This window comes from Olea europaea, chromosome 10 (genome assembly GCF_002742605.1).
Source record: "Olea europaea var. sylvestris chromosome 10, O_europaea_v1, whole genome shotgun sequence".
Taxonomy (NCBI): Eukaryota; Viridiplantae; Streptophyta; class Magnoliopsida; order Lamiales; family Oleaceae; genus Olea; species Olea europaea.
The window spans coordinates 39409642-39435547 of NC_036246.1; the positions used below are offsets into that span (position 1 = coordinate 39409642).

Sequence of the window (25906 nt, forward strand, 5' to 3'; positions counted from 1 at the left end):
AAGTTGATTTATAGATTTCTTTTCTTATCCTTTCTGGGTCTTAGCTGTCACAGTTAGCTATGATTTATGTGCAATTGGGCTTACTGAATTTAATTTTTATTGTGGACAATATGAATTAAAAATGTGACGATACGCTTGAAAAAAAGGTGGAGAGGAAACCTGTGTGGGCCTTATACCTTACATTACACCTTGTGAATGAGGCTTCACAAGTCATACAATGTAGAACTGATTGTTCCCTGATATTACAAACTGGACAAATTAAAATTATGATTGTAGTATAGTCTACACTTGAAAGCGAGCAGAGTGCTTACTGAATGTGAATTTGCAGGGCTCGGTTTTGAGCGTTGCATTGATCAAATACTACTGGCACTTTCTGGGCTTGTTAAAATCCTCAGATTTTAAGGAACACTTTTTGCATTTTTCTTCAGTTGATAATAAATGGTGATGTTATGGAAAGTTATGTTTCAAAGAATCACCTTGTTGGGATGTGATGAAAATGTTAACTCTGCTGTCAAATTAGCATAATTATATATACGGTTGGTCTTGCTTGGATTTTGCATACTACGTGAACAGATGAAACTTGTGAAGTTGGTCGCAGCTAACAGCCATTTTCTTACTTTGTTGTCACTCAGTCTGAAGTTTTCGCGGTTGCATTTGCACTACTTGCAGCAGGTGCTGTAATTCTGACCTTGAATGTGTTGCTGTTGGTAAAGCCTTTCTCTCTTGCCCCTTCCTCCCCCATGCCCTTCCAACACACACATAACCCAACTTCTATAGTCACTAGTTAATTCATTTCCAGAAATTAAATGTGTGAAATTTCCCTACCTTTTGTCGAAACCTTGAATAGCTGAAGCCCAGGAAGAATTTTATGATCCTGGATTGATTGACCTGTGTTCTTTTCAGGGAGGTCACATTATCTTCTTCCAGAGCCTGAGTCTTCTAGGCTACTGTCTTTTCCCGCTAGACATCGGTGCCTTAATTTGCATGTTAAAAGATAATGTGTTAGTCAAAGTGGTCGTGGTTGCTGTGACATTGGCTTGGAGCTCGTGGGCTGCATATCCTTTCATGAGTAGTGCTGTCAATCCGAGGAGGAAAGCTCTCGCACTTTACCCCGTCTTACTTATGTATGTGTCTGTTGGTTTTCTCATCATAGCCATAGACTGATGCAACAATTATATGGCTGTTATAGTACCGTACCACTTCATTATTTGATCAGATTCTGGACAAAACTATCGGCGTTCGAATTTTTTAGCAATACTTTCTTGATTTCGAGTTTTGACTGAACTATATGTAATGGCAGTTGTATATAACTTTTTGTTTGGGGTATAAATTCGTGTTCTGTATCTTGTTAAACCATTGCTGGCGTGTAGTCGACTTCTCAATTGTACCTTCATTTTCCTAGAAGTTTATTGGTTGGTCCATAAATCTTATTTATGTGCTCCTTGAAGCTAATGGCAGCCTAGTTTTCTCCCTCACTTATCAATTTTCTTTCCTTGTGTTTGGTTGTGCTTAAAACTTAATTTTTAAATAAAATGTAGTTTTTTAGAAAAATAAGTCTCAACTTTCTAAAAAATTAACTTTCGTGCACGTCTGTTGTAACTTTGTACGTTATTGTGTATACTGTGTGAATTTTAACTAAAATAACCATAATCTCTTGTAGAGATAAAAACTCAGTGTGCAAGAAAATTGAGAATCATGTAAGCAAAATAGGGACTCGTTAAGACAAATAGATATTTCTTTAGGTCTCGCTTGGGAGGGATTTTGAGAATTAATTTTTTAACCGTTAGAAGAAAAGTGGGGTCTACCTGTAAGAGAAGAAGTCAAAAATTATGGCTGGAATAGTGAAAAAACGGTCAAAAAATCAATATTTTAGGATAAAAAATCCCTTTCAAATAGGCTGTTAAGCTTATCATCTGTCTTTGTCAAAAAAGATACTTTTGAAAATGAAAATTTTACAAAGTTTAAACAATAATTTGAGTGATTATTGTTACTGAATAATTCTTGTGACACTCATTTAATCAGCACTCATACTCGAACAAAATAGAAGAAAGGAGAGTTAGGGAGTGTCAAATGGATGGAGACTGGCCTGAAAGTGAAGGCTTGACGCTGCAAGCTAAACATCCTTTCATAAATGTACCAGTTGTGTCCTTGCCAGATGGAAAAGGGACTTCATGTTGAATTATCACACAACATTTACAGACCTTCTGTTTAAAGGTAGGCCCAACTCACTCCATTATTTGATTTCTAGTACAAATACCTTCTAAATAGAACATCTAAGTCACCAACCTTTCATAAATGTACCAGTTGTGTCCTTGCCAGATGGAAAAGGGACTTCATGTTGAATTATCACACAACATTTACAGACCTTCTGGAGTAAGTAGATGAAATGCACCGAATTCATAGTTTTTTTAAAGTTGCTTAACATTTTCAAGCCTGGCAGACTGTCTCATTCAAATTCTTCATCATTTTGGAGCAGAAAAAAACACTCTAAACCCTAAATTCCAATAAAACCCTAAATTCCAAACCAAAATTTAGGTCCCATCTCTGGCCTGTTATATTATGCTCTTTTGCTTTATACAACCTTCCAAAAATCCTTCTTGTCTCTGCTGTTTTTCTTCTACTTGCTTATTATGTATATCACCTACCACCTTTTACATTTTCTTAAAATTTCATTCACACCCCACCTCTACCCCTACCGGCTACCTCTACCCTTGCACCTCATTTCAGAATCAGGACTTCTTTTTCCCTTATCTTTCCCAGTGTCATGGTCGGTAAAAAAGATCGAATAATACTGAACTACTTTTTATTGAAGTAAAAAAAATTAAAATCTTATTTACCGTCAAGGTTTCATTTTTCCTATATCCTATTCAAAGATTCAATATGCCATCTGTTTTCCTCTATAAATCAAAGCACAATTCATCTCTTGCATTCACAATATTCCTTCTTCCCCCACCCCCACCCCCCTCTGTCACTGTATCATATACTTACTGTATTTTACGGACAAAACGAAACCACTGAAATATGAAGGAGATTTGGACAACAATGGCATCCATGTTGGGTGTCTGGGCATTCTGCCAAAGCATTCTCCACATTGTTTTCCCACCTGAATTCCGCTTCGCCTCCCTCAAGTTCCTCCACCGCCTCTTCCACTGGTACTCCGCCTACTGCTACTACGACATCACTGAAATCGATGGCGTCAACACCAATGAGCTCTACAACGCCGTGCAACTCTACCTCAGCTCCTCCGCCTCCATTTCCGGCACCCGTCTTAGCCTCACTCGGGGCCTGAATTCTAGCTCCATCACCTTTGGCCTTTCCAACAACGACCGCATTGTGGACTTGTACAAAGGCGCAGCTGTCGAATGGGAGCATACTGTCACTCAAAGACAGTCGCAAACCTTTTCTTGGCGGCCATTGCCTGAGGAGAGAAGAGCGTTCACTCTCAGAGTGAAGAAAAAAGATAAACAGGTGATTTTGGATTCTTACTTGGATTTTGTCATGGAAAAAGCTAATGAAATACGCAGAAAAAACCAAGACAGGTTGCTTTATACGAATTCCCGCGGGGGTTCTTTGGATTCAAGAGGTCACCCCTGGGAATCTGTGCCCTTTAAGCATCCCAGTACATTTGATACACTGGCAATTGATCCTGTGCAAAAGGCAGAAATTATGGCTGACCTTGTGGATTTTGCCAATGGTGAATCTTTTTATAGGAGAACTGGGAGGGCATGGAAAAGAGGGTATTTGCTGTACGGTCCTCCAGGAACTGGAAAATCTAGCATGATTGCAGCCATGGCTAATTTTCTTGGATATGATATTTATGATCTTGAACTGACTGAAGTGAATACAAATTCTGAGTTAAGGAAGTTACTCATGAAAACCAGCTCGAAATCGATTATTGTCATTGAAGACATAGACTGTTCTATCAATCTGACAAACCGGAACACTGCAGGTGGTGGAGGTGCGAATTCAGGTGGACGAAGAAATAACAACGATGCCTCATCCCATGGGATTGAGGATGATGGAAATTCAATAACACTTTCTGGGTTGTTGAATTTCACCGATGGATTATGGTCCTGTTGTGGGAGTGAAAAGATTTTTCTGTTCACTACAAATCATATTGAAAAACTTGATCCTGCATTGTTAAGAAGTGGAAGAATGGACATGCACATTCATATGAGCTATTGTTCGTTCCCTGCACTGAAGATTCTGCTAAAAAATTATCTGGGATTTCTAGAAGATGAATTGCAGAAAGAATTATTGGATGAATTGGAGGGTGTAGTTAATGAAGCAGAAATGACTCCAGCTGATATCAGTGAACTTTTGATCAAGAAGAGGAGGGATAAAAATAGTGCTGTTATGGAATTATTGGAGGAATTGAAGAATAGGGTCGGAAGAAAGAGAAGGAAATGTGGAGAAAGAAATGGAGCGGAAGAGCAGGAGAAGAGGGCTTTGGATGGTCCAAAAGATGGCTGTGATCAGTTGCAGGAAACTTGCAACAAGAAAAATGATGGGGGAAATGGATGTGACGACGACGATAAGTTCAACCAACGGAAAGAGAGACGTGGTAGTGCGGCTAGTGCCCGGTAGACTATCACCATCACCTTTACTAATGGATGGAATTATCAGATTGTCACAAATATTTTCAACTTGTTGAGTGTAAGAAATGTTTGGTAGTCCATATTAAACAATATTATATATGTAAAATGATTTGTACACGGCAATAGGCAATTCAAGTGCCACTTAGTTTTGCCTAGACAATGAATCTTGATTTAGTAAATATATGCTTCTTACATTAGATTATTTGGCTAAATTTCTTCAACAGATTGTCTTCCAAGATTTGCATCTATATATTTTTGCCTTAGATTGTCACACATATATATCCTCTCATCCTACATTTGTCTCCTTAGATAGAAAATATTGGGTATTTTTTTCCTCCTTAGTATTCGTTAATTTTAGCTGGGTGATATGAAATTGCACCTAATGGCACATCGGTTTGTAGTTCTTGATTGGAAATGTTGGGCATTTAGACTAGCGGTGTCAAAGTGAGAAGGCACGACCCCACCAAAAAAAAAAAAAAAAAAAAANAATTTGGTATATTCTCTTTTACCTTATGTAAATTGTAATTCTTATTGGAAATTATGAGGATTTTGCATGTGATAACTAAATTTTGTACTATCAATGATAAATTCGAACAGAATTTGAAGTTCAACATTGTGGAACTTGATATTGCTAAATAAAATCTGATGGTTTTGTTTTCCCAAAAAGTAAAGAGGAATTTGAAGTTTAACCGTGAGTAGTGTCATTTTGACTAATTTGATTAGTAGATTACAAAGTACAGTAAAATTCATAATGAATTTGAAGAAACAAAGGGGAAACAGCTGAACAATATGAAGATTTTCATGTTGGATAAAGAGAGATTTACAGTGGAAAGTATAAGACAAACTTATGATGAAAAATGATATCCTTATTTGTTTTTATTTTCCAACTGAGTTGAAAAGGTAAATTTGCATCATACATTTTAGCCTGGAGATGGATTAGTTTCTACTTTCTACCCAACACCATCATCTATATTGTCCTTGTAAAGTTGTAAACAAGCTTCTTGCATTCCTGTGATATATTTCGACTCGACTCGAAGTTGTGAGTAACATTCTGGTCAGTGATTGAGGTTAATAGTTAATTATATAAGAGCATCTTCAAGACACCGTTAAAAATAAAATTCTCTTTATTTTAAAGAGTCAATTTTTAAAATTATACTCTAAGAAACTCTTCAAATTAATATTTTAAAATATAGGAATTCAAAGTATTTCAATTTTCAATGAAAGAAAATAGTATAATATTTTGGAAAGAAGCTATTGAAAATAAAATATAGAGAAAAATAATAAATATATTTTGAGAATTGTAAAATTAAGTGTTAAATATAAATATCCTATTAGAGTAGTAAAAAATTTTCTCTCTAAATTACTAAATATACTCTTAAAAAAAAGGAGATGGTATCTTAGAGATGTTTTAAGATTGTTAATTCTAGATATATTTTTAAAATTACGAAATAAGGACAATCTTAGTGTGGTGTGACATTTGTGTTAGATGCTGACTCTTTTCGAACATCTTATTGTAGTGTCTTAAAAATCATGTGAAGACTGAAGTGTTATTATTATTTAAGGCTAAAAAATTCACATCATATTTTTATAAATGCACCACATTTTAATTACAAAAAATTTCATAATCTTTACTTCATATTTCGAACTTTTTCTTTAATCGCATTCTTATTCTCAATATTTTATTAATTAACACATCACATCATTGACGACGATTTCCGTTGAAAAATCTATTAAGGTGGAATAAAAAGACTTATTTGCTCACTGTTTAGTTAGCAATAAAATAACAGATAGAAAATTATGATTAAATATTTGTCCCCTATTTTAAAGAACGTTAATGAAATTTTTGGAAGAAAACTATTATTAACGACATGAATGTAATGAGAAAAATTTACGAACGTGAATGCAACAATAAATCTTAACAATAAACAAAATTATAATATGATGCATCTACATAACAAAATTATTTATATCAAGCTGCCGAATATATCTAATTTTCCTAAGTATCAATTTGTATCTAATTTAAAGATTCTTTTTGAATGGTTGATATTGATATGTCATATTTTTTCTTTATTATTATTATTATTCATTTGTTTGTACGCGATAATCATGGTATTTTAAAATATTATGATATTTCCTATATCAATGTCATATTTTGATGCAAGTTGGACTTTAAATTTTCTAGACTTGAGCCAAACTTTAAAAGATAGGACCTCAATCATAGTGTGCATTCAATTTTTTCTTCATAAGAATCCTTCCAAATTCAATCAATACACTCAAAGCCAAACATTATAATGAAAAACAAAATTTAAAGGGTAAGGCTGGGTTTCTGGTTACTTTCGACTTTCCAGTTGAAGAGACTTGTGTTTTGGGAGTGCTTTTCAATTGGATAGGTTTTTTCCCTTTTTTTTTTTTAAAAAAAAAAAGAAAAGAAAGGAAAACATTTTTTGTGCTTTAATATATTTTGGCATGAAGCATCACCTCTTGAACCTCATATAATGTGTTTACCTATTTTGACATCTTGATGACTTGATCAAATAAATTTTAAATAAAGTATGATTTATGCTAAAACAATTGTGCCATGATAGTTTAATTAAAATATTGGTTTTATAGATTTCCTGTAATATTAAAATAATATTTAATCAAATAATTATCTAGATATACGTTTTACAAATCAAAAGCACTTTTAAATGCTGCCAAAAAGTCAATTTAATCTTCACGATATTTTTATTTTTATTTTTTTTGTCAACCAAACAGTCATCAAGTTTTTAGTAACATCTCTTTTTCAAAAAAATTTATCAATAAAAGTTCGATTGTGCTACATGCTCACAATTGATGTGAAGAGATTTAATTAGACCAAAATCTCATTAAAAAAATAAATAAATAAAATCTCCACTCTCTTTTTAACACCTCGAGTTTGTAGAAGATTTTGTAAATGTTATGTATAACGAGGATTTTCCATAAAAGTTATACCCACAATAATTGTGCCAAGCGGACTCTAAGGGCGTGCAATGCTCCATTCTTTAAATATTAGAGTATAAAGTTAGGAAAATATATACTCTTATTCAAAAGCTCACATTCTAAAAGAAGGTCAATTTTACTATAACATTAAAGATAAGATGTCCAAATAGAATTTCGAAGAATTCATGTCAATGTGTTTGTGTTGTGTTGTGATCATGCTTCTTCGATTAAGAATACAATTAATTTGAGCACCAATTGAACCAAAAGCACCCTTTCTTTTGAAGAGTCGTGATATAATTCTCAAGAATAAGTATTACTGATTTATTGAATTTTTAGATATTTATGGGTTGTATTCTAAGATTGATTGTGCTGTAAAGAACAATTTTACGTAATGAAAACATTAAAAAATTATTTATTACTCTTTAATTCAGTTTATTATTACACGTCAAACATACCTTTAATTATTCTTAAAACCTTCTTATAATTTAGCATTTAAATTAAATCAATAAGTGCTGCATTTCACAGCTTATCTAATTGATCATTGCAGCTCACAATAATATGTTCCTCCATCATGAAAATTAAGACTGGGGATGTCATTTTCTGCATCGTCCAAAGACAAAAGACACGACAAAAACACCCCCACCCCCACCCTACCCCTAGGGGCCAATAGGGTCATACGAATAGAAATTATAGAATACCAGTTCATTAATTCAAACCAGATATATTCTTGTGAATTTGGAGGTTTTTGGAATGAATTCATTAGTTATTTGAACATCACATTAATTGTATAAAGGATTTTTATGTTAAGTAACTTTTATTGCCGTTGTAAGATTAAGGATGTCATCATGTATTAGATTAGTTGGAATGTTTTAACTACCAAGTGTACTGTCATCACTTGGAAAGAAGTCAACCCATGTATTCCCTCCATTCTAGTTAATATATATCATCGTTGACGTTGAAATTGGCGCGACTTTAGTTAATGTTGTGAACTTGAAATCATTGAAAACTAAGTATCGGTTGGTCAGTTAAGCGATTCAAAGTAGAGGTAACTGGGTTGGCTCTTATAATCAAGTTGCGATAATAACGCTAATAATCTAATAGAATTTTAAAGAAAGGCTTCCTGACATCAAGTGCCTTGCATTGCCATAGGATGAGTTTGGCTTCTTGTAACCTTTCAGCTTTCACTACAAGAATTAGGTTCTTCTAGCTCGCTTGAAAATTATGACTTGGTTAAATGTCTAATATCTGAAAGTAATCTCTCTCGATGCATTCAGTAAATATTGCATCAATTCTCAATTGTAACAAGAAAAACTTGCTTGTTTGATGAATAAAATAGTGAAAATAAATTGAACTTGATTGTCAAACTTTTCAAGATAGGAACAACTTCTTTTGTGGAGCTTCAAATATTTGAATCGGGAGTTGATGGCTTGTGGTAAAAGTAAGAGAATAAATTATATGCCTAATCCTTAAAGCATGGGGACAATACCAAGAACTCATTCCTTTGCTTTAATCTTTCAACGATTAAAAGAAAAAGTTCCATAAAATGTACCGTTCAATTTTAATAAGCGAAAGATATCCTAAGTTACTAAATTACTACTTAAAGCTAAAATTAAAATTTATATGAGGACGTAAAAAAAGAAAGAGAGGGATGGGGCTTCTCGCTTTCCATCTCCATTCGAGCTAAAATTGATTATTGTTCCTATACAGTTCAACTATTATCTATGTTCAAGTCCTGGAATTTCTTGGATCTTCAAAAAGACGACTTTGTAAATTTCAGTATGAGTAATGAAGGAAGGAGATCTTAAGGGAGTGCCATGCCGCTAGTCACCCACGGAGGACACTGGCCCTTATCCTTTGAATTGTCACTCTCAAAATTCATTAAGATAAATCGTTTTGTAATTTTGACCTGTGCAAATGGAAGATATGCATTATTCTTCTAGAAGTTGAGGAGAATCAATGGCAACTTGTTTCTTTAGTCAAAAGAGAAGGATCTTCGACTAAAAATGTACTTCAACTCAACAATGGCCATGTATATGAGAATATTGGACTGAATTTAGAATCAAAATACATAAACTCTGTCCATTGGTATCATAAGTTTGATTTACAGAGAAATTGAAGATGGATTACATACCAAATGCAAACCATATATTCGCACTAACATAGTATAAAGACAGTGATTCCTTTCCCATTAATGTTTCATCAAATTGGAGGAAATATATGTTCATATAATTCAAACCATAAGAGTAAAGTGAGTAGGATTGTTCTGGCTATATCGTATCTCGAATCGGCATGATAAAACTTTTGGGTTGTATTGGGACATGCATCTTTTGTAATTCACGTAACCACATGGAACTAACGACCAAAGAACTCTTTGGCTTTCAGGGTCTTTAGGAGAGATTAAGCTTTCTATAGAAGATCGTTGGCCCGCCGGACAGATATCAACAGCACTTAGTAGTGAGAATTGGATGTCACTTGTAAATAAAGAGTTACACAATAGTTTATATACAGATAATATGTCAAAAAGATAATGGAGTAATTTTTTTTTTTAATTTGGTTGAAGGAAATTTGACCCAATTGTATTTCGCCAAATCATATGTATGTAAATCATTATATAAACAATTATGTATATGCAGTACAAATGCATTAAATGCATTATGTTATGCACAAGCACTTGCTCAAACTCGCCTTAAAGTTGACGAGTGATTGCAAGGCTAGCAAGAAGCGGGTTTGCGGACTGATGAATTGAGCCTGGCCCAAATCATATTAAATGAGGGTCGAGCCTAGCACTAGCCCTGAAAAAAGTGACCAGAAAAGCCCAATTTGCACTTTCAGCCCAAAGCATAATTTGGCATACGATAGGAATACCATAAGTAAAATGGAAAATTGCAGCTATGGTAGTAAATCTTTCGATTTTATGCAAACTTTGCCTAAATCTTCATTTTGTTGCGTCCACGATGCCAAATCTTTTAAAAATTCACACTCGGAGTCCAAATGAATTATTTCTATTAGCTTGGCTGTTAGTTGAGTCGAGAAATTGATTTTGACCAATTTTAAATGGGTAATATGAGAACTTTGAACTAAAATAAAATAAAAATAAAAATAAAAAAAAGCCAGCCCACCCCACGTCTAAAAAAAATTAAAAGAATGTACTTTTCATCCCCCAACACCCACCGTAAATTAACCTACCCCAAATTCATCATCTCCTTCCAATCAATGTCATATACGATGTGAATAATCAAGCTGTTGTTGGGTAGCATTTCAGCTCTCACAAAAGCAAGAGGAGGCCCACTTGGGCCATTAGAGGATCACATTAGATGTAAGAACAACATTTTGACCATTAATTACAATTAATGAAATCACCCCAGTTGCTACTTTAGGGACAGAATTACGAGGCAATTGAGCAGCAGTCGGACCAATATGCTATGTACCCATAGTCATTCGAGTATGAATATGAGTTCATGCAGTTAAATTTGTGGATTGAACAATGGGAAAACCATATTGGATATAAGAGCCATTGTTCAAATGCGTCTGGACGCGAAATCCTAGAAAATTCATTGATGTTTTTGCCCCATTTTGTTGACACCATCATATTGAGCGCTTGTGGTGTAGGAGTCGACTGGTGGTGGTCTGAGAGGGTGGATGTGGCCATAAGGTGTGAGTTTCAGCCAACTTAGATCACATTGACTTAGAAAGAAAATGGTTTCTAAATAGATTTCTTGCTTGGTTTGATAATGATTTGTGATTTAGGATGATAAAATTCATGATAAGATGGCGAATTTTGTGGTGGAGGAAATACGCAGCGCGACGACCACAACTATGATGATTGTGGGTTAATTTGGGTGTAAAGGAGATGGTAAATAGTGCTTTTTTTTGGTTGGGGCTAGGCTTAGTTTTTTTTTTTTTTTTCCTGGTTTCTTTTAATTGAAATTTACAATTTTGCCCCTTTAAAATTGGTCAAAATCAATTTCTTGAGTCAACTAACGATCAAACTAGTAGAAATCATCCATTTAAACTCCGAGTGCAAGTTTTTAATAAGGTTGGTACCTTGAATGCAACAAAACGAAGATTTAGGCAAAGTATGCTTAAAATCGAAAAGTTTGGTACCGCATTTGTAATTTTTTCTAAGTAACATTACACAAGCAAAATCCAGCAATTGATATTGAACTTGAGTTCCTCACTGCACAAAAGAACACACACACACACACACACTATATTCCATATCTTTGCATTTATTTTGTAAAAACACAATTTAATACATTTATTTGTCAAGGACATTCTTTAAACAATTCTAACAGTAATATAAGCTTCCCGAGTGCTGCATTTTTATCCTCAAAAGGTTAGGTTGGACATGCCTATAAAGAACTAATGAGGGTTGTTGCAGGTTGAAAGAACTTAAAACTTTATCAATCCTATATCATTAATCCAACAAATATTGTGAACGGATGTGTATTAATTGAGGATAGCATAATTTGAGGAAAACCAGAAATTTCACAGGCACGTGTAAAATAAAACTTAAAAGGAACACTGCCATAAGATGATGTAGGTCAGTGGATGCATGTTTATTTGGCTTTTAATCCATTTAACTTGGAAGTTTGTATGTACCTGACCCCATTAAGAAAGCTTATGAAATATCCACATATATTGGAAATTGACATCATTTTTTGTCTATCAACTAGTATCATCTGTCAATTTCAAAGTAAAGTTTTCTTTAGCGAGTAAATGACAAATCAAAATCATTGAAAATTTCCCTCGTGTGAAGCTCGTGTATTAAGTTCACTAGAATTGATAACTTCTTCCTACCTAATGCAATTACTAAGAGATTGAACTGCAGTATCAAACAACCTGAAAATGCGTAAATGTTACTCTCTGCATACAGGCATTGATGACATAATTCAGAAAACATGATCTAAAATACTAGTGGTTTCTCTGTGTCAATCGGTAAAAACTGAGTATGATCGGCCGCAGAGTTTTACAATGTTCACCAGCACATGGAAACACGATATACTGATGGGCATCAAGAAAATAGTAACAATACATGACGGGTGCTTTAGAATGTAATGTGCAAAAATTGAGACTATGGCAACCTGTGTAGCGGTTTACATTGGTTCCACAAATCATGCATAGTTACTGCCGATGGCCTGTCTCACCAATACTCTTTGAATGTGTACATATGCATGAAAATGTAGATGCATGAGTCAGTGGTCATTTTGAACAGCGGACACAATCTCCAAAAAACAATTATCTGACAGAAACAAATTAACTACGAAAAAAATGATATTGATGCCCTTCCAGATGTGTGAAGCTTTAAAATCACATAAATATCTTATCATTGATAACAAGCAAAAAATTTACATCTTCTTCAATCAGCTAGATAATTTGCCTTTCAAAACTGATCCACATTGCAGTCGAAGAAAAAATAGAGTACAGATATACAATTACTAGATTAAAAGTCAATAAAATAATTATCAAAATAACAGTAATTAAATTGACAGTTTGTATGTATCTCAATTCAAAGCATAACACTTCAATATGCAGTTCTCCAGAAATTTACCAGAATTGCTGCTTATCTCCTAGCAATTTAATTTGTTTGCGTAAATGGATCGAGTGTACACCATCTGGTCCTGCATTTTTAAAGTCAATTGTCATCTATTAACTCCAAAAACCCCTTCTCTTTTAATAATAAATTCGCAAGAACAATCTGGCAAATGTGGGGCAAAAATAACCCGAATGAACCTCCTTGCCTTCATATCCCCAATGTTGCCACCTTCCTCTTCAACTCTCTCCTCTACTCTCCATAAAAACAACCTTATATTCACACAATTCGCCCATGACAAACCCAAAGCCGGGCAAACTCTCCTCCCAGACGAACACAAGAATCCCGAATTCCCAATCCTCAAATTACCCGAAGACTCAATGACATCCACTACTTGGTTAGTCACCACAACAGCCAGCCCAAATTTTTGAGCTTGGTATTTTAATTTTGAAGATATGTTAAAAAACAAGCTCGATCTCCGCTTTAATTCGAGTGGGGTGTTTTCAAACTCCGAGCGGAACAATGCTGCTACAGAATCAATAACAATTAGCCTAATATTCAACTGGGAAACAATATAATCTAGGCGGGACAAAAGGTCGAGCAGGTGGTCGGGGGAATGGAGGGGTTGGATAAAAATGTGGTCCAGAGGATTATTAGGGATATGGGATTGATAAAACAGCGAGAGTTGGTGCAGGCGGCGGAAGGGGAAGGGAAATTCAGAGTGCAGGCATAGGGATGAAGCAGAGAGGCCCCCACGTGCGGCGGGGAGTTGGGCGGCGAGGAGGAGCTGGAGGGAGAATTGGGTTTTCCCAACGCCGCTCTCGGCGGCGATTTCTGTTATGGTGCCGCAAGGGATACCGCCACGGAGGAGGCGGTCGAGAAGGGGGCAGTTAAGGGTCAATTTTGGGGTTTGGGTGGGGAGTGGGTGGCGGAGGAGGTCTTCTGGTTTCATTGTTGTTGCCAAACTCTGTGAAAGTTTGAATATAAATCTGTGAGGAAGAAAGGCTCCAAACTAGCTCCTCCTTTTTCCTCCGTTTAAGACACTAAGCCCCTGTTTTGATCCCCATTAAGTAGAAAATTTAATGGCGGGAGTAGTATTTTTTTGAAAAAGAGTAGTTGAAAAAGAATGAAAAATTTTCGATTTACGTATAATATTATTTTATGAAAGATTGTATAGTTGAAAATAGAAAAGAGAAAAATGAAATATAATAGAATTTAATGTAATTGGCTCAAACAGGGGCTAAAAATGCCTTTATGAGTGCGTTTTGCAAAGCTCAAAAAGTACTTTCTGAAGGGCAAAAGTTGTTTTCGTTAAAATAATGAATATTTGAGCCCTATTTGTCATCATTTAAAATTTTAAATTGTTTGCTACGGAATTATTTTTCACTTGTGATGGTAAAAGCACATGCCCTGAACAGCTTGGTGGGTGGGCATCGCTGGGTGTGGGTGGGGCGAGGTAGGGGCGAACTCGTCGAATGAAGGAAAAAAAAGATTACAAATAATTTTATTTCTAAACAATTCACCTATTAAAAACTCATTTTGAATTTATATTTTATTATTTAATAATAACATAACTCAAAATTTTGAAAATATAAAAAAATAATAATAAATAAATAAAACGGGGCAAAAAGTTGCCCCGTCCCATCTAAGGCGGGGAAGGCGCGAGGTTTGGACTCATTGCCATCCCTATTCTCCACCACATATTTACAAAATAAAATCTTTTACACATAAATAAAAAAAAATAAAATTCTTACTGTTTAACCACACATTATCCAAAAAGTACTATTTAATAACTCATTATTCCCAAATAAATTCTATCAAATAGACCCTTTGTTAATTAAAGTGAAAATTACATAATTCCAGGGTTTAAAAATGATAATTTAAAATTCTGGGATGAAGTTTCATTTATCCATAAATTAGATATCAATATATACAAACTCTAACCCTAAATCATTTTAATTTTTTTTCTCCCTCTTCTCTCTACCTCTCTCCCTTCTCTTCCTCATTTTCTCTTTGGTCTTTCTCTTCTCGGCAACCCATTCAAACTCTAACAAATTGACGACGATAGAGCGGCGAAGCGTGCGGTGTTTGTAGTTCGTTAACGCAGCTTCACAATGTTGCTATCCTTTGGGTTTGGGGTTTTTTTCTTTTTCATTTCGATTTGAGGAGGTTGTGGCAACGGCGATTTGGGGATTGTGGGATAGATCTAGTGGTTGTATTTACATGAGTGGTGGTGGCTCTACCCAGCACGACTTTGATTTTGGTGTGTTTGGTGGTGGCGATCGTGATGGTTTCTGGCGATGGTGGAGGTGTTAGTGTTGGTAGGGGTAATGTGGATGGTGTTGGTAAGGTTGTGAGTTAGATATTGTTGGTGTGTTTGATAGTGACAGCAGTGGTGATTTCTGGCAATGGAGGTGGTTGTTGGTGGCTATAGTTGTCCTTATTTTTGTTGAAATTTGATTTGATTTGGTGACGACGATTTGTTGGTGTTGGTGGTGGTGCCGTTGTGGTAGCGACGATGGTAACAGTGGTGATAGTGGTATGTGACCAATTATTTAATTATCTGTGACCAATAATTTAATTGTAACCTAAAATTTTGATAATCCGCGATGAATTAATTAATCTTAAAATGATTTGTGACGTTTAGAATTTTTATTTGAAACCTATAAAATTTTTGATTTGTAATCTCGAAATAATCCGTGACTAATTAATTTGATGATATATGACCAATAAATAAATTGTGACATATAATTGTGTAGCTGTGATCATTAATTCTATAACTGTGACTTTATTATATTTAATTAATAACTATTTTTAATTAATTAGATATATACCTGAATTTTGAAATTATTTACTTGACTTTTGAATTGGTGAAAATAATACACTTGAGTTATGAATTTTTTCCTTAATTAAAAATTAAAAGAATGGATCAATCCTTTTATCAGCCCAAAGGCCTATATATTTTCAGTCCATTGGGCAAAACTCTCGAGGCCCTGAAAACTTCAGGATCCAAATGGATGCAGTCCTTGGAATCTTTTGTCCATCTTTTATAAGTCGCAATTTTTTTACAGATAATTATTGAATAATTAATTTTCGAGTTCGTTAAATTTGAAAAATATGAACATGCATAAATTAAATACCATATATTAAGGTTTTATAACGAAACTCAATCTCCATTTTTTATTTTTATTTTTAAATCATTCCCTTATGCTTTGAGAGATTTATTGTCACTTACAACGATGATAATTGCTGACGATAATAACTAACAAATACTTATTTTATGATATGTCACTATTTATGTACTAGGTAGCTAGATGTTAAATGTTCTTTCCTCGCCCCCAAAGTTAGAACAATAATTTGTATACTCATTTAATAGAGTTACGTCAAATTGGACATTATTTTCACAAACAGATTGACCAATTGGGTAATTTGAACTAGGAAAAATGCTTCTTGTGCATATTTATTTACATAATTTATAATGACGAGATGTCAAAATATAAGTGAAAAAGTTATTTAATCGAGATTTTGATCCAATAAAATATCGTCACAATATCTATTTATAAATCATTATATAAGTTGTTATGTACCTATAAACACAGCCGTTTTAATTAACTTCAGTGATTAAACGAGTCAAAAAATACATTAAAGACCAATGATATAACATCATTAATTTTAGTGACTAAATGAATCAAAAGAATATTTTTAAGGTCCGACTTGAAATTCCAAGCTAATTTCGGTACCCAACTGTGAAATTACATCTTTAGTTTAACAACACTACCTCGATATGTCACCTACTATGAAAACCAAGCCTTTGCTTGGCAAATGTTTACAAACAGCCTTTTCTTTTTCTTTTTTTAATAAATATATAATTAATAAATGATGAATAAATGAATATTATATGTGAATCCCAAAAAACATATGTGAATAAAAAGTGATTCAACATTTAATAAGTGATTATAAATACTTGTCAAATATATTCTTACTATTCCTTTGGTCCAAAATTATTCTCTTATAATTTTAATTAGGAATTTGAAGAGAAGTATATTCTTTGTTTTATCTAAGAAAGAGATTGAAAGTTGGATAAATATTTGTAATCGAACGAAGTATATATTAATATTAACTATAGTGCACGTTAACCAAATTGATTATGGAGATATCAATACTTGAATCCTTGATTTATTCAAAAGAAATGAGAGATCAATCAAATTCACACCATATAAACTTTTCATCACAAATTCACTGATTTTGCTATTTATCGCCTAACTTGTTTCAAACAATATAATAAAATGTAAGCCCATGTTTGATTCTCATTCTTTGGCCACAAAAATAAAAAATATGACCGTTATTCATCACATCAAGCCATCATATTTAATTTTCTATTTCTTGTGTAGGTTTAGTAACGACTATATTTTTCATTTTCATTCTTGCAAAAATGAGTACCAAACGGGTCTGTGAAATTGCTTGCAAGCCCATAATCCACGCAATCAACAAATCACAACCATGGAGGAGAGTCCCACCAATATTATGCCAAAATGTAGCTCAACAAACCTTTGCACTGCTTTAATTGTCGTAACAAGAAAAATGAGCTTTAGGAGCAAGTTTGGCTAAGATTATAAAGACAACTTTAACTTCCCAACTTATAAGTGGCCATTTAATTATACCTGTAGATAATATACGACTATTAAAAGTAACTTCACTTTTTGATAAATTTAGCTAAATTTATTAAAATTTTGATAAAATTCGATGAAATACGTGATTAAGAAGTTGTGATCTTATTAAAAAATAATTATTTATTTTGATTTAAATTTTTAAATCAATTTTTTAATTGATTAAAAACGGGATTTACATTTTTTAAGTTTGACGAAGTACAAGAATATTCATGTCGAAACTTTCTTACTCACTTTATTGAACTTTTTCCAAACGTGTTAAATAGAAGTCCAATACAGTTGCCGCCAGTCTAATTTCCAATCACCCACCCCTCAAAAGAACAAAATTACTCTTCAATACCCGTCAACCTCCAACTAGCTCAATATGTATAGGGGCAAAGTTGTAACTTCACCCAATGAGGATGCCGGTACACCTACGTGGCAGAAACTTGGCGGCTTATTACTTTACAGGAAAAATTGTTCTATTGACCCTAACCTATTGTACTAGTAGCAAATTGCTCCCCATTCTTCCATTTTAGTTGCACAATCGACTTCCAATAACGAGACCATCCAATTTTTCTATTAATTGTCGCATGGATTGCCCGATTTTATGAACGTAAGATTTTATTTCCTATCTTTGACTCTTGCAATTTATAAATGAGATCTATTTTCATGATCACCTCACGACAATTTGATAAATATTTCGAATTATTTTCTACTTATTGTGCAATGATAAAAAAAATTTAGAAATATTTCTCAATGACATAACTAAAATGTTTCTTATAAGTTCTTGCTACTGATTAAATTCAATCTAAAGAATTTGGGACTTGTAATGTATTTCATGTCAACCAATCCCGAGGACCCTTCATGTATTGTGTTAGGTATCAAAGACGGCACTTGAACGCTAAGTTTGGCTCTCCCGTGATAAAACACGAATATTTTCTAATTTATTTGGTCTAGTTTCTAAAAGTCCAAGACTAATATGCTATTGAGACAGTATGATGAGGACCAAAATTGAAATTTTGACTTAATTTATGTTGCACTTTTATTTGGAGATTGCAGAATTTGCAGGTGTAAAGTGCATGATGAGAGAGATGAGTCACCCTCTCCTGGTTTTGGAGTGAGGGAGTAATACGATACTGTACAATTCTTAGACAGAAATCTGTATCTATCTTTATCTATACATGCATATGCAAGTGCTTATCTGTGTGTGATAAAAAAGAGGGAAGAAAGGGAAAAAAAATTGCATAGGGATTTTCTCATTTCCATCGAAAATTTCATCACCGGACCCGCCGAAGATTGTGAAAAATTTTAAAAATAACATTGTTGTTTCCGTCTCTTCCTCTTTATTTTTCATTAATCAATTCAAATTGAACTACTTTTACTTCTTTTTCAGGAAATCGAATTAATTTCTGGGTGCTCTATTTTTCTTTATAAATAAGTTTCTTGTTTATCTGCAAATAGAAATGGCAAATGCATCTGGGCTGTATACAGCAACGCTGCCTACTGTGAGGAGGAGATTTACTCCATCTACAGGCATTTATAGATCTGGGTTTTGGTTTTCTGAGGGTGTCTCCAAGAGAATAATGTGTTCCAGCACTGTCGAAGGTGCAGATAAGCTCTCCTCTTCCGAATCTAGAGTTCCCAGGTAACTAGTTCTTTCTGTAACTTTAATCTTTGCCCAGTTTTTTAAACTTTCGTTTTGCGAGTTTATAATTGACAAAAGGTTTTATTGGTGTCGATTTTATATTTCGAAGATTTTGAGTTTTTGGATGTGGATTCGATTTGAGTTACTTACAATTCGTAAATTATTGAGGTTTTGTAATTGAAGTGTTTGCAGTTACGTCAATGTCATTGAAAACTACTGGGTGAATGTGGTTAAGGAGGGGGGGGGGGTTGGACAATCGACATTTTCAGCTGTATAATTGAAGGTTGTTGCAGGGAAAGTATTATATGGATTGGAACTTGACAATCCATGTGCCTAAACTGTCGTCAGTAACATTATACAGAATTGATCTTCATCAGACGCCCGATATATGTGCTGGCGTTAGGAGTTATTATCATCGTAATGCAAGAGTAAACTATGTCGGATAAGTAGTTTTTCAACTTGCTCGGGGTGGTGAAGATAATTAGCTCATGATATAGTCATAAGGTTGTTTGGAATTGTTGTTTATTCTTATGGTCGTAGTAAAATTACTAGCCAAGGTTATTGGCTCTGTACGGGTGTTCTTAAAAATGGATTCACAGGTGTAAGCATTATAACATTTACACATTCCTTATATGAGCTGGTGTATGCATGAGTTGGATGAGGTCCTGTGAGAAGTGAATTCTGTTACTGAGTGATGGTTTTATTGTAAGCTGTATTCTTTGTCTTTGTTAGAATGCATTGAAGATTAACTATTTTTAACATCTCTCACAATTTTAACTAATTAACAAAAAAATTGTACTTGAAAAATGCTTATTTTCGCAAGAGATATCAGGTTTAATTTTCGTATTATGTAAATGATTTTATCCACGAGTAAATATAGTGCCGTTATTTTCACTTTTATTAAAAAGAACAACCAGTTTAGACGAGACATTCCTTTTCAAACATATGGTATAATAATTATAGCATTGCATATTAAATAATTGTTATATACAACTATTATGATATTATGCATGTTCGAGCATTTATCATGACTCAAGTCTATTACTGATGCGTGTGCATGGTAAATGTGCCATCAGAAGTTAAGTCAATTGTTAAAAAACTTTAATTTTGCTACAGAAAATTCGGTTCTTGTTCTGATATCCTTGACTGATGACTTGTTTAAATGGCCTTTTTAGTAATATTTTCTGTTTGAAAAGCTTTGCATCTTTGATATTAGTTTGTGGTGTCTCTGTTATTATGGCCTCTTTCAAAAACTATCTTTCCTGCATCACACGATTCATATCATGAAATTGAGGCAAATTGGTTGTCTTTCTCTAATAGGGTTGATGTTTCGTAGCATTAGATGGTTAATGCTTGCATCTGCTCTCTGAGTTTGACATTAAATTTGTGCAGGCTTGTCAGCAGAGGCTGCAAGTTAGTTGGATGTGGTTCTGCCGTACCGGGTCTTCAGATTTCTAATGATGATCTATCAAAAATTGTTGATACTAATGATGAATGGATATCTGTTCGGACAGGAATTCGAAATAGAAGAGTACTTTCTGGTAAGCTTTTCCTTACACTTGATGCTTGTTTGCTCTTGTCATATGTGTAGAACTAGGTTGCTTAAATCTTGAGCATAAATCCTACAAGTAGTTCTAGGTTACTTGAGCAGTCTTGTCTATACTTTCTAGTTTACTTATAAAAACTCGAGCAGAAGGGCCACAGGCAGGTATTATTTGATGGAAACTGGTTGTAGTTATGTTCACAATCAACGGTGTTATTGGTTTATATGTGAGTTATACATTCGTGTTAGCAGGTTTGAGTATATTTGGGTTTTAATACATGTAAAAATATCACCTTTTTGCTTATCTATTTGGGGATTTGTTAAGGAAAATATCTATCTATAAATTCCGCGATGCGTAAAGCCACTTTAGTGTAGCTGCATTGTACATTGATATGCCTAAGAAAAAATTTGGGAGGTACTATCCTTCCTCATCAATTACCATTTGGCAGTTGTTTAAAGATACAGTTGATGAAAGACCAAGAAACTTAGCCATGAATAGTTGGTTGATTTGTTTTTTACAATAGAATTTTTTTGCTAGAAACTCAAGTAACTAATGTAGCAATATGTGAGTAATTCTGATTATCTGATTGATAAATTACTATTGCCAAGATATACTTGTTATGATCCTCTTCCACTTCTAAGATAAGTGGCCTGAGCTCAATAAAAGTTAAGCCTGCTTAGGCTCATGCTGTTTTTCAAATGAGAATCAGGTTTTGTAACACCTTTCAAGTCAAGCTACTCATAACTATGATCACCAACCAACATTCAGGACAAATAGCTGGGCTTCCTGAAACTTATCCTTCCTTCTTTACGGGTAATTATAATATGTAAGAGTTCTATTTTATGTTAGGATTCTTTATGTTGCGGGTTGTGGATTTTGTAGAGCATGCAGGAGTGATATTCTAAGTATTCAAATACTACTTCGCTTTTATCTAACCTGCTCAATTACAGGGAAAGATAGTTTGACATCTCTGGCTGCAGAGGCAGCAAAGAAAGCACTCGAGATGGCAGAAGTTGATCCTGATGATGTGGATCTTGTATTGATGTGCACTTCAACTCCAGAGGATTTATTTGGCAGTGCTCCTCAGGTGCACATTTGTAATCCATATTGTGAAATTTTGTTTTCCTATTTTCATTTGTCAAGTTACTGTGGAGGATATGGTGAGATTAGTATTCTAAAATTAATTCAAAAAGAAGGATTTGTGCTGAAGGTAAAATATCCTTTAACAATTTGCTTCTCTAGCAGCGCAAGTTTTTAGATGAGGTAGTTTAATATGACATTAGAGCATGCAGAACTTCTCTGTTCAAGTTTTATTACCATCCACTTATGAAAATTTGATTGTCAGGCTTTTGATGAAAAGATTAATCTAGTGTCATGAAGATGAAGAAGTATGTTGAAGATAAAATATAAATAAATAAATTTCTTTTTCCTCTTAACGAATAACGACATAAATTTTTAGTTGAGGTAGTTTCAGGGCCCTTTAGACTTAAGGATAGGAATCTCTTTAGTGCTGTTAGTATGAATTGTACAGGGTAAAGTTGGCTGCATACGATGGAGACATCATAGCATCAAAATCTAATGTATGCTTTTGGCACAATTATATTGTGGCTGTCTCCATGTTAAAAATCAAGTGATGCATTCTTCATTTTATCAAGACACGTGCATCTTTAAACCACAGTCCTACTGTTTTGGCTAGTTTTCTACTCATATTCTTCATATTTTGTCTAGTTTGTCAAGCATTATTATGACTCTTATTGCTTAATTTGCTTCACATTTGCGCTATGAGCTCATATAATGTATAGGTTACTTTACTTATTTGGTACTGGAATTTTTCCCCAGGAATCTTATATGTTCCTGATAATTGTTTGATGTGCCAGATTCAAAAAACACTGGGCTGCAAAAATAATCCATTGGCTTATGATATCACAGCTGCTTGCAGTGGGTTTGTGTTGGGATTAGTCTCAGCTGCTTGCTACATTAGAGGTAAAAATTCAGTACTCCACAGTCCATGTCTAAGAGATCATTAACTGTATAATTTGCACTAGCATTCGGATTCCAATAGTAATCAGAATTGAAATCCTGTTGCTGTATATTGCAGGGGGTGGCTTTAAAAATGTTCTTGTGATTGGGGCTGATGCTCTTTCTCGCTATGTTGATTGGACGGATAGAGGATCTTGCATTCTCTTTGGTGATGGTGCTGGCGCCGTGTTGGTGCAGGTACTGGGTGCTATCTTTTTAGTGCCATTTGTTCCGGTTGGTTTTCCCAGTAAGGGATATTAAAAAGGAAACAAAAAGGAGGAGGATATACTGCGGTAGTCATTGATTTGAAGTCAGTTCTTCATTTTATGCCTTTGGGATTTGATTCTTTCTCACTTTCTGCAGTGTTCTTATTTCAATATTAGTTTTTGAATTATACATACATATTGAAATCCATTTCGCATTTGCATTTTCTGCATAAGCACACTTGTGAACATGTGCATGCATAAGCACGATTCATCCTTGTGTTCAGCGAAGATGCACCTCTGCTTTCTGGATTGTTTTGGGTCCAAATTTATGAATAATGGAAACAACAATGTCTGAACTTCAGAAAAATATGAAATGTATGAATATTTAAACAAAATTTCTTGAAACTTGAGGGTGTTGCCATGTACATGTGGAACATGGTCATGCTGGTAAACAGTTCTTAGCATATGCAGGCGATGACACTGATTGGTCATGTAACCAGAGAATCTCAAATAGACTATAAACTTAACCTTGAATAAGATGTCTGCGCCTACCACTCTACAAATTTTAGCAAATGAAACTGCATTTTTTGCATTGTTATGTCCAAAATTTGTAGTCTACTATCAAGTTGTTGAGTGGGCGTCAGCAAATGGTCTAAACGTCTACATATAATGCAAGACGTGTTGCACACTGAGATGTTGTGCACTATAACTAGGGAGCACCCAAAAACAATGGGTTTGTACTAGGTCCCGTCTTTCATTTCCTATGCTGCTGAAGTTCTTTGGCATGTGGATGCTGGAAGTTTTTTCCATATGTGGATGGTATAATGTTTGTCTGGTTTATATGCCATTATGTACCATTTGCACGTGTCTCTTGTGATATCCAGTACTAAAATTTGGATCTTTAGATTTTTTATACTTGTTGCATACTTTTGTCTTTCTACATATGAATGAACTAAAGTGTGGCGGTGTATATAACCTTGAACTATTTTTCTGTTTGCTTTGCGAGTCTGGTGTACTGGTTTATATACTTAAATAAAATTGAACATCCATTTGCTGAAACAAAAAAAAAAAAAAAAAAGCAAAAAGTACTTTTGTCTGTGAATGGTTAATATAAACTAGCAACTTGCATTTCTACATTATTTTTCTTAAAAGGTCTCCACATTGCTCGGAAGTAATATTATGGAGATAGTGAATTGTGCCAGAAAGTTATTAATTTTGCCAGCAAGTTATTTTATTTCTTCCACCAATATGCAGGCATGTGATTGTGAGGATGATGGTTTATTTGCATTTGACTTGCACAGTGATGGTGAAGGGCAAAGGTATGCCGGTTATCATTTACCAGTCATAAATTGTTGTCTATGTTGATCAACAAAAAGTATCTGCCTTTTGCAGGCACTTAAGAGCCACCATCATGCAAAATGAAGTGGATCATGTGCTGGGTACAAATGGTTCAGCTGTAGGATTTCCCCCAAAAAATTCCTCCTACTCCTGCATCCAGATGAATGGTAAGGAGGTCTTCCGCTTTGCTGTACGTGTTGTTCCACAGTCTATTGAATATGCTCTAGAGAAGGCAGGTCTCACCAGTTCCAACATAGATTGGTTGCTTCTTCATCAGGTATGAAACAGAGAACATATAAGATTTCATTCGTGAGACATTATGGTATGTAAAGGTCAAATGCATTCTGTTTTTAATTTGTATTCAAGACAAAGTGTATTATGGCTAAACCGCTAAACTTTAAAAGGATTTTGAAGTAAATAAAGTTCTAAAATAAATAAATTTTTATTGTTTTAAGTTTGCAACGAGTAAGTTATTTTGACAGTTTGGTAAGAGTTTCTTTCAAAACAAATAACCTTTTTTTTTAAGGAAAAAGTAACTTTTGCATGTTTGGAAGCAAAAAGTTATTTTCTGAATAACTTAAAATTTTGAGCATGGCCAAACGTTCTGTCAGGAATTTTCTTATCCTGTGATATTTATGTATAGTTGAGTTAATTGAGTTTTAACTAATGCTCTAGTCAAAATATGCTCTCCATCTCACTTCTGCTTCTGCTGTGCGTGAAAATGTAGGGAGATTCTATTATTTTTCAAGTATGTCCTTTTAAGTTTTCATATCATATTTATGTGCATGTATCGATCATGACTAAAAAGAGTTGGGATTGGTTGCATTTAGGCAAACCAGAGGATCATTGATGCTGTAGCGACACGTTTAGAGGTCCCATCAGAACGGGTTTTATCAAATTTGGCGAACTATGGTAATACAAGTGCTGCATCTATTCCATTGGCATTGGACGAAGCTGTACGAAGTGGGAAGGTTCAGGCAGGCCATACAATTGCAGCTGCTGGATTTGGAGCCGGGCTTACGTGGGGCTCTGCAATCGTTAGATGGGGATGAGGCCACTCGATTTACCGTTCTGAAGGTTTTAAAATCTGATTTCATTTCTGTGTCTAGTTAGCAGGGAAATGCAATGGCATAATCTCTTTCAGCTCCCCTTTTCTTTATTTTAGCCTTGTTACTATTGAAATTCAGCAACATGAATAAATTATATTGTCCAATTTTGTCATCTTGACTTCAACTTTCTGGTTTCTTTTTTCTGGAATCAATGTTAACTTGGGTAGTATCTTGCAATGGATGTTGTTTTTGGCTCAATCAGTTGTACATTTTTAGCACTCTGTTATCAGGTAAAACGTAGCATTTACATCCTTGTCATTTTTTATTTTTATTTTTTTTAGCACTTAGGTCCTCCCTAAATGGAGGG

The 25906-nt window shown here is 34.3% G+C and overlaps 4 protein-coding genes across 10 annotated transcripts in view; 3 read left to right on the forward strand and 1 right to left on the reverse strand.

Annotated features, from left to right (window-relative positions):
* The window catches only part of LOC111400644 (protein YIPF6), a 3656-nt gene extending 2226 nt beyond the window's left edge, over nucleotides 1–1430 (forward strand). Inside the window, exons 2-3 of the mRNA XM_023028040.1 lie at nucleotides 606–707; nucleotides 904–1430. Coding sequence (XP_022883808.1) covers nucleotides 606–707; nucleotides 904–1164 — 363 coding nt within the window. The 3' untranslated portion in view covers nucleotides 1165–1430. The remainder of the gene's footprint in view (nucleotides 1–605; nucleotides 708–903) is intronic.
* An 896-nt stretch (nucleotides 1431–2326) lies between these two features.
* Nucleotides 2327–4774, forward strand: LOC111402197 (AAA-ATPase At5g57480-like). Its single transcript, XM_023030351.1, has one exon. It carries the CDS (start codon nucleotides 3022–3024, stop codon nucleotides 4585–4587), a length of 1566 nt encoding a protein of 521 aa, XP_022886119.1. The 5' UTR covers nucleotides 2327–3021; the 3' UTR covers nucleotides 4588–4774.
* An 8124-nt stretch (nucleotides 4775–12898) lies between these two features.
* Nucleotides 12899–14111, reverse strand: LOC111402198 (DNA repair protein XRCC3 homolog). The gene has a single exon (XM_023030352.1). The coding sequence runs from the start codon at nucleotides 14039–14041 to the stop codon at nucleotides 13199–13201; it is 843 nt and encodes a 280-aa protein (XP_022886120.1). The 5' UTR covers nucleotides 14042–14111; the 3' UTR covers nucleotides 12899–13198.
* A 4681-nt stretch (nucleotides 14112–18792) lies between these two features.
* On the forward strand, nucleotides 18793–25797 carry LOC111402199 (3-oxoacyl-[acyl-carrier-protein] synthase 3 A, chloroplastic-like). 7 transcript variants are annotated; one of them, XM_023030353.1, is made up of 10 exons: nucleotides 18793–19060; nucleotides 19200–19383; nucleotides 20776–20924; nucleotides 21696–21740; nucleotides 21878–22014; nucleotides 22805–22910; nucleotides 23026–23144; nucleotides 24407–24471; nucleotides 24545–24767; nucleotides 25321–25797. In XM_023030353.1, the coding sequence occupies exons 2-10, from the start codon at nucleotides 19202–19204 to the stop codon at nucleotides 25540–25542; spliced, it is 1248 nt and encodes a 415-aa protein (XP_022886121.1). In that variant the 5' UTR covers nucleotides 18793–19060; nucleotides 19200–19201; the 3' UTR covers nucleotides 25543–25797. The 7 variants fall into 7 exon arrangements, with proteins under 7 accessions (XP_022886121.1, XP_022886127.1, XP_022886125.1 ...); XM_023030355.1 differs by having other exon boundaries at nucleotides 18806–18876; XM_023030354.1 differs by having other exon boundaries at nucleotides 18839–18855; nucleotides 19132–19383.
* Nucleotides 25798–25906: the final 109 nt, after the last annotated feature.